Source organism: Ruditapes philippinarum, unplaced genomic scaffold (assembly GCF_026571515.1).
Source record: "Ruditapes philippinarum isolate M1 unplaced genomic scaffold, ASM2657151v2 ctg23432_1_1_1_1, whole genome shotgun sequence".
Classification (NCBI taxonomy): Eukaryota; Metazoa; Mollusca; class Bivalvia; order Venerida; family Veneridae; genus Ruditapes; species Ruditapes philippinarum.
The window spans coordinates 1-9,593 of record NW_026864397.1 but is presented as its reverse complement, the minus strand read 5'-3'; the positions used below and the strand labels follow the sequence as shown (position 1 = coordinate 9,593).

The following is a 9,593-nucleotide window of genomic DNA, read 5'->3' as shown; positions in this document are numbered from 1 at the left end:
TTGGCACTGTAGAAACAAGAGCCATTGTGAATGCAGCAAGGAATTCATTTACTCGACTATTTTGACAGATTGGGGCGATATTACGAGAATGTGTCCATAAGGCCTGATGTAGGATTTAGAGAAAGAAACTCTTTGGTACGGTTGTTAGGGCGTGGCCTGAGCAAGGTGCTAAGAACTGGGTCCGAAACAGCTCCATCATCCCCACAGGTATCTGTTTAACTGCTTTCAAAACTGCTTTTTTTACAATGTAGATATGTTCTTGTTTTTCTCTATTGAACATTCAAAATATCTTCTACTAAATGAAAAGTGACTCCTACAATTATAACATTTGATTTTCAGGAGCTGATGATTTCACTACAGACACATATACTGGAGTTTACTCAGAGGTTACACAGTGTGGAGGTTGAGAGAAGGTCCCTGCTGCAGGAAGTTAGTCGGCTACAGGAGGAGGTTGAAAGGCTTGGACCTGAAAGAGAGGAACTTGTGACAGAGGGAAATGATATAGCCATTACACAACAGGTGTGTTACAAGTAAAATAACTTGTACAAAGGTTGTTAATACAAGTTTGTATGGCTTAGTGTTTGCTTGGTTTAATTTGTCTGATGGACTGGTCTTCGGTCTATTGTAACTGTAAAAGATTTAACACCAAAAGTGCTATATTTGAGCAGATCATGGCAATTTATTTCTGTCTATACAGATATGCTGCTGCCTGGCTCTCTTTATACTAGTGCTACAAGCCTAGCATTATTTCTGAAAGGAAATGAAGAGTTAATAGGGTTATTTCAAGACTTTCAATGTCAAGCAATGTTTTGCCCATTTCATCTAATTAATAAACAAAGAAATACTTTGGATCTGTGATGACATGAAGAATTACTTGTAAGATCCACATGGGCTTTTCATGACCTCTGTTACAAAATTTAATATGAATGCTTTGTATGAAGTGTTATTTTCAAATGCCCTAAAAATCATAAATTATATGAACTACATATATTTAAAGAAAGATAATAACCAGAATTTCTTAGATCCAATTCATTGTTTTTCATTTTATTGAAAATATAAAACTAGTATAAATCATGGCATTCACATTTTACTATTGTTTTTTTTGTTTGATGTTAAGTCAAGCCAACACTATGATGGTCATATGGTGGTTTTTCAGGGTTATTTGTTAAGGAAAATCTCTGGTGCTCTACATATTTTTTTCAGGTGCTAGCTGACACTAAAAGAGAACCACCAACCTTACATGTATGCCATCAGGTAGCTTTCTTCTATTAGCAGACTCATGTAGATTAAATCATAATTATAACTTACTATTACTTGATTATTTCAGGGCAACAAGTATGTACCTATAGAGAAGTTTGAGAGTGTGTGTATAGAGTTGAATAATGCACTTCGTAGGGAAGAGCAGGCACAGAACTTGTTACAAGAACAGGGGAGACAATTAGAGGAACTCTCTGCTAGAATGGATATATTCTCATCTGAGGGCATGGAGAAAGAACAGACTCTGTCAGAGGCCATACAGGTAAAGTAATAGTTAAATAGTTGAAAGTATTACACATTTGCCTGTCAAAAGAGAAATTTGTTTTGTTGTTACTGTGATGCCATCATACTATCCTGTTTTGGATTAGTTATTAAAATAGATGTTATATCAAAACTACAGTTTAATTGTGTATTCCAAGACTGCTAGATTAACAGAATGGCATTCAATGTCAATTGAACTTAAATATCTATATATAAGTTGCAGTCTAAGATGAAGGAAAGTTTTTATTGTTCATGTAATTTCTTATATGGTTGAAATTGTTTTTGCACAAAGAAGCTTAACATAAACAAATAGAAAAGAAAATGGCAATTGCTTTCAAGGATTACATTCTTGTATACTTATTTTATTGTAAGAGAGTTGTTGTTTGTTTTATGTTGCAGGGATTAGCTGAGACAAAGTTAGAGTTACGACGTAAAGAACAGACTGTGAGACAGGTAAACAAACAACTTGCAGCACTAGAAGGGGAGAAGGAATCATTGCGGAATAATTTACAAGATGCTGAGAAAGCTCTCAGGACTGTTGCCAAGTAAGTGAACTCTTTTTATGCCCCAAATTAAAAGAGGGCATTTACGTTGCCCGATGCCCTTGTCCATCAGTCCTGCCAGCACACTGTTCTTAATGTCATGTTGTCCATCCTTAGACTGTGAAATCAGTAAAATATTGGGGCATTTATGTTTTATGGACACATTTGTAGTTTTGTGTGTCTTAATCTGTAGTGGTATGATATCATACATGGATATTGAATTGAATGACATGTCTATAAGATATACTGGTACCAAGAAATGGAAGGGCAATAGTTTGCTGTTTTCAAGCAGTATATCTCCTTCCAGATTCATGACGGGTTTTCTTTTAAAACCAGTGTTTTGAAAAGTAAAAATATCATTCATATCTATGCAAAAATTTTAAATTATATACATGTTGTTTTTGATAGATATATTATTCATTTGTTATTTCAGAGATAAAGATATACTTACCTCATATATACAGACAGTGGAAAATGCTCTTGTTAGAGTAAGTTTTTGTATAATAATTTTGTTTATTCTTTAACATTACACGAATTTCATTAATGACACATCTATAGTCAGGAGTCATAATGTTTTATAAATCTTAGTTCATAATCTCATTTTATGCCCCTACTACTTGTGGGGGTGGGGAGGGGAAGGGGGATAGATTTGCCCTTTTCTGTCACACTCTCCATCCATAGATTGATAAACAGTGGAATATAAGGCATCCATGTCCTATGGACGCATTTCTAGTTGAAACGAGGCTTTGGTTGGGATCATCTCAGTACTGACCATGAACAGGCTCAATCAAAGTCAGCCTGCTACTTTTTTGATTTTGCCATCTTTGGTGTTCCTCAGGGATTCCTTTTTCCTCTGTTTTAAATCACCCATGGTCATGTGATAAAATGTAAAGAGAAATAACATCTTGAACAACATTTCATTCAACATGTTCAAGCATGGCGTTTTTGTTCTTGAATATTAGAAAAATAATATCATGAGGAAATTTGTATTCAAGCTTTTTTGTTTTGTTTTAAAGGTTTTTATGATAATTTTATAGGTTACTTCTTTATTTGATGAAAAAGGAGCAACATTGGAATCAGTTATATAAATATAGCATGAGGAAATTTGTATTCAAGCTTTTTTGTTTTGTTTTAAAGGTTTTTATGATAATTTTATAGGTTACTTCTTTCTTTGATGAAAAAGGAGCACTCTGGAAAGTTATATAAATATGGCTTGTTTTTTTTTACAGACAAAGCATGATTTAGGTGGGAAGAATGGTAAAGATGTTTCGTTGTCAAAATTGTTACTCAATGCTGATTTTATACCTAAAGACGTTGGCAAGGCTGGACCTGAACTTATAGCATGCCAGGTAAACAAATATTGATTGCTTTGTATGCATGCTGAATGGACTTTGAAGTGTATATTAAAGTTGAACATCAAGACATATGTGAACCATCTTGTTGAGTTATATACAGATATATTTTAAAATGTATTTTGAGCGTCTTTTTTTTTTGACTGCAGGAAAACAATTATTTCTTGACCATGAGCAATATAGAAATAAATAGAGGCATATTGAATGATGTAGATTCAACCACCTAGTTATATTGGGAAAGTGGAGTTTGAATTTAAAATAATATTTGCTAGCCCTGGCAAAGCATTATATTGTTTTATTCAATGAGTTCAATAAATTTAGTATTGAATCTACACAAATATAATATTTGATTTATCACATACCCAAAATAAGAACTATTTACAGTAGAAACAAACATTTTTTCATAAGCACACATACTGTAATTTAAAAGCTAGCTTTAGTGCGCTTTAACTCTATGGTTGTATAAGGCAAGTGAGGTAAAGTCAAAATATACGTACGGCCCATGCCACACCTGCAAAAGTGGCACTGGTATGTGATGAATTTTATTTTCCTTATGCATTAAAAACAATGAAAGTCACGTGATCAAGATCTACAAATATATTGCAGAATCTAGTTGGAGCATTTGTTGACTGTCAACATCATTTAGAGAGTAAGATGAGAAGTTTGGAAGAGGGAAAAGGGAGAACAGTAAACGTTCCATGTTTTATATTAAACTGAAACAAGAAATTAAATTTTTGCAGTAACGCAGGGAAAACATGAACAAGGTTTTTTTACAATTTCTGGTTCTAGTTTTTTCTATTCATGTATATATGTTAATTTATAGTCACAGCTCGTTGCTGATAACCTACAGATGTACTTAACTCATTTTCTCCAACAAAATGTTTGTCATTTGCATATTAGTTTTTTATTCTGTAAAGTTAAAATGAACAGCTAATCTTCTGTCCAGAATCAGTGGGGCATCTGTGGGTAGAGTAGGGTAAGAATTGTTGACTTTCAAACCCCACTTGCTTTCCCTCATCACTGTGGGCTTGATCCTTCAATTTTTTCATGTGAGGAAACCTAAGCAGCTACCGGGTACAAGAATGTTGGTCGTTTTCTACTTAGGTGCCAGAACCCTAACAGAAATAATGCACGAAGTTTGCACCGGAGATTTCTTGGCCCCAAATATGGAAACTGTTTGGCATGATGAATGTGGGGTTTAGTGCAATGTAAAAACAAACCCCAAAAAAAATCTGTCCAGGATTAACAATGTTTTTGACAAAAATTTTGACTTTATACAGACGAAAAGAAGGGGAAAAAAAAAGAGAAAATCTTTTCTACCCTATTTCTTAAACAAGGAAAACAAAACATGACATACAATAACTTCAAACCATCTCTTCATTTCTTTTAAAATTTAACTATTTAAATAGAATATACCTGTTGTCCAAAAGCAATCATTTAAACCTGATATTATATCTTTCCCTGTCTTTCCCTATACAGTATGAGTTTTTCCAAACCCAACTAAGAGGACAGGTTTCAGACTGGAGACAGATTAATAGAAGAAGAAGATATAGATGAAAATGACTTCACCCAGAGGGATTTTGTGTCACTTAGGTATGATTGACTTTACCAACTTCCTTGCTTTTACAATATCATACAATCATTTATAAAGATAAGTGTGACTACTTATTCTGGTCATATGCTAACATCTCTTGAAAGTATTGATACACCTCAATATTCATATATATTCAAAATTAAAGTGATTTATGTGTTAATATATAAAATATTTGTCAAGTACAAAAATGGTGAATATATATTCAATATACATGTAGCTTGTTAAAATATCAGTATAATTGTGCAGAGAAATTACCAGCATAAAAAATATGGAGATAAAATACTAATTACTGTCTTTTGTATCGAAACATGCAAAGTGACTACCTACATCAGTCACAAATATTTATGCATTGATTAAACTCTGAAGATATTTTTTCGTTAAAAAGGAAGTGTTCAAAATCCTGGAAGTTTGCAGCTTTTCTTACAAGTTATCACAGTTGTGTCTCTTTATTTTATCTAAAATGAAACTGTTATATACTATGCCTTTAAATTGCATGTTAAAGATTGGTTAGACATGTTTTGTATGTTTTATAGAGAAGATTCCGAAGTATCATTTAACTCAACTAGAAACAAATCTGCATTGTCCAGTTCTGGAAGGAAAGGAGATAGGTATGTAGTAGTTAAAATTTTGTGTGTTTGAAAGCCTAGGTAAGGCATGGCATAGATTGCATAGAGAAGGGTGAAGTTGTATGAAGTTAGCTAGAGTTACTAGGTAACTTGACACAGAAATGGGTTTGGGGAATATAACAGAGAGATGAGGTCTTTGAAAATATCATAGAATAGGAGGGTTATATCTTAATCAACAACAAAGGGTGGAATGTTTTGAAAAAGATTGGAGGACCAACATTATACGGTATTTGGAATAGATTCATTGCCACATTAATGAGAGGGCTTTAAGCATACTAAAAAGTAGTAGGAGTCAAACTCTATATAGAGGAGAGGTGAATTTAAGTTTTCACATTGTTGGGATGAGAGAAGCACAACATTGTGGTAAAGACTTTTTACTTACTTTAATAAAAGGGAAAAGGGGGTTTTTTTTAAATAGAAATGAAAGGGGGGTTGTAAAAAAATATAATGCAGAATTTAGGACTTGGCCCCAAAAATTTTTATGCATGAAAAATTTCTGTTACTGTTTAAAAAAAAGGGTTTTAAAGACTTTTAAAAATTTTTATTAATTTTGTGATAATTTGAAGATATGGTTGTAATGTTAAAATATAACGGTTTTTAAAGATCTGTCCAAAAATTTTTAAAAATTTAAAATTTGTATAAAAGAAAAATTTAGGAGTTTACATCTCCCATTAAAGTTCTATAATTTTTTGGTTTTTTTAAAAGCTACCCAAAACGCCCAAAAAGGTAAAAACAATATTGCATGCTTTTTATGGAAAGTTATGTTATGTTCTAATTCATTGTTACACTTTATAGTTTATTCACAAGTTATTTATATAGTCTTATAGTAATATTCAGCATGTTTGGAGACGGCTATTTAATCATTTAACTTTTTTTTTTGAAATTCTACTGAAATATCAAACACTGTGTCATTGTAGTGAAATTTCAAATTCACATGCGAGCCAGATATGCTGCACAGGATGTTGATGTCTTATGCCTTAAAACAGTTGCCATTTTTTCACATGGGTTCAAATATATAGTATTCTACATTGGACCCATTTATATGAGATTTTCAGAAAGCTAGCTAACTTGTTAAATTAATATTAACATCTGCCCCAACAATCACTGTAGGTTTTCATTGTTTAAGCTCAAAAATCTCTGTCGTTGACCAAGACCTATAACTATAAAATTGGTAGTCACAAAATTAATCCCCTTTGTGAATTCAGAAATTTCATAACTTAAATAGGCTGATCAGTCAAATACTCAAGATGTATGACTGGCAGCTGTTGTCTTAATGGTAAAGATTATGCTGAACACTTTTTTAAAGCATATGAAACCAATGTTTATTGTTAAATGTACACCTTGTTTTAAAAAGATATATACTGTTTGTTAGTAGATATGTCAGCAATTGCCCTCCCAGTTTATCTGTAACAAATATTTGTAACTAATATAATTATTCAATACCATACCTGTATACTTAACACAATAATTGTCCATGTAAATCCATGGGTATCATTAAGAGATAATGTACAGATTCTGAATCCTGAACAGTCATGTATATGAGAAATATTAATGGAATGTCCATAAGTAAGCATAGAAAAAAAAAATGAATGTCTGTAATATAAGAAAATGAAGAATGACTAGGAACTGTATAGTTGGCAGCTTTGATTTTGATATAAACATCCCCTCAAAACTAACAATAAAAAATTAAAGCATGTCATTTCTATACAAAAGTAACAAAAGTTATATGTTATATACAAATAGTCTTAAAAAATTACAAGGAACTTAAAACAATGTAAAAGAAATGAATTCAGTATTCTCTTTGTAAATTTCCCTGAATTAAGACTATGATTTTAGAGCTATAACTGTTACTTCCAAACATGGAAGTTACATTTCTCACAAATGTTATGAAACTTGAATGTATTTAGAAAGTAGAACTTATAAAGGTAGAATTTTAAAAATCATAATGTTTTACTCAGAGTATAATCTTTATAACTTGTTAACAAATGTTTGATACACATGCATATGTTTATTAGTCCCCTACCGGTTTACCGGAGGGGACTTTAGGTTTACCCTCCGTCCGTCTGTCTGTCCGTCTGTCTGTCTGTCAGTCCGTCAGTCCGTCCGTCCACAAAACTGGATCCCGCGATAACTTGAAAAGTACTGTAAATATTTTTATGAAACTTGATATATGGATAGATGGCAGTAAGGAGATTATGCACGTCTTTTTCTTTTCTTCCTATGTTGAAAATTCTGGTTGCTATGGCAACAAATAGGCTTAAAATATGGCAAATTTTACACATAAACTGGATCCAGTGATAACGCAAAAAGTACTGGAAATATTTTTATGAAACTTGAAATATGGGTAGATGGCAGTCTGGAGATTATGCACGTCTTTTTCTTTTCTTCCTATGTTGAAAATTCTGGTTGCTATGGCAACAAATAGACTGAAAATATGGCAAATTTTACACATAAACTGGATCCTGTGTTAACGCAAAAAGTAATAAAAATATTTTAGTCCCCTACCGGTTTACCGGAGGGGACTTTAGGTTTACCCTATGTCCGTCTGTCTGTCTGTCCGTCTGTCTGTCTGTCAGTCCGTCTGTCCATCCACAAAACTGGATCCCGCTATAACTTGAAAAGTACTGTAAATATTTTTATGAAACTTGATATATGGATAGATGGCAGTATGGAGATTATGCACGTCTTTTTCTTTTCTTCCTATGTTGAAAATTCTGGTTGCTATGGCAACAAATAGGCTTAAAATATGGCAAATTTTACACATAAACTGGATCCAGTGATAACGCAAAAAGTAATAGAAATATTTTTATGAAACTTGAAATATGGGTAGATGGCAGTCTGGAGATTATGCACGTCTTTTTCTTTTCTTCCTATGTTGAAAATTCTGGTTGCTATGGCAACACATAGACTGAAAATATGGCAAATTTTACACATACACTGAATCCAGTGATAACTCAATTTCAAAAAGTACTGGAAATATTTTTATGAAACTTGACATATGGGTAGATGGCAGTCTTGAGATTATGCATGTCTTATCTGTTCTCCCTATTTTGAAAAAATATTGGTTGCCTTGGCAACAAATAGGCTTAAAACATGGCAAATATAACATTATTTGTGATTAGTCAAAAAGAGCTGAATTTTTTTTATGAAATTGCATCTTTAATTCAAGAGTTATCTCCTCTTTAAGAATTTTGCTTTTAAAAATGTTATATTTTGGTAACAGGGATGTTTCAAATATTAACTTTAGAGTGTCATTCAGTCCGTCTGTCTGTCTGTTCATAAAAACTGTTTCCTGTGATCACTTTTAAAGAACTTTTCCAACAAATTTACTTAAAATATAGGAAAATTGAAACATTAGTGAATGGCCAATGGCCCTTCAGAATGTTGATGGGGTTCTAACCGGTAGGGGACTTATGGATTGCTTGCAATACTATGATAATTGCTTGTTCTCTATATATTTTCCCCAATATAATATGAAATCAACATATGTTGTGTTATTTGGGCACATAGCTTGAGAAATCATCACAGGCCTCAGGCTTTTTAACAAGGTTTGACAGGTTTGTCCAGCTGAGTACTCATCTTTGTTTGGATGATACAGTCATAGTCAATTAAACTTAAGTTATTTTAGTAAAATTTCATATTTAACAAAGATTAAAAATAGAAGGAATGAGCAATTCAATTGTATAACAAGTTGATAACAATGCTGTTTTTTGTTTATTTTCAGATCGAGCCAACAATTCAGTTCCATTTTAAGTTCATAACAATGTTATATTTGTTTATTTTCAGATCAAGCCAGTATGCAACTCCACATAAATCATCCCGTCACAAATTGAAGGCAGCTCAAAGATAAAACATGTGTACCCTTACAGCATGACAGTATTATATATTATAGAGACGATATCTGAATAAAACCCACCAGATATTAAATCTTATATTCATGTTAACTGTAAATGTTTGTGAT

At 32.4% G+C, this 9,593-nt stretch overlaps 1 protein-coding gene and 1 long non-coding RNA gene across 2 annotated transcripts; both read left to right on the top strand.

The window, feature by feature from the left end:
* Positions 1–6: 6 nt before the first annotated feature.
* On the top strand, positions 7–4,129 carry LOC132725451 (coiled-coil domain-containing protein 171-like). Its single transcript, XM_060710589.1, has 7 exons — positions 7–207; positions 340–519; positions 1,328–1,519; positions 1,918–2,063; positions 2,494–2,548; positions 3,290–3,409; positions 4,019–4,129. Exons 1-7 carry the CDS (start codon positions 31–33, stop codon positions 4,127–4,129), a joined length of 981 nt encoding a protein of 326 aa, XP_060566572.1. The 5' UTR covers positions 7–30.
* A 790-nt stretch (positions 4,130–4,919) lies between these two features.
* Positions 4,920–9,543, top strand: LOC132725450 (uncharacterized). Its single transcript, XR_009625056.1, has 3 exons — positions 4,920–5,005; positions 5,540–5,614; positions 9,419–9,543. It is a non-coding gene; the product is annotated as an uncharacterized LOC132725450 (long non-coding RNA).
* The last annotated feature ends 50 nt before the right edge of the window (positions 9,544–9,593 follow it).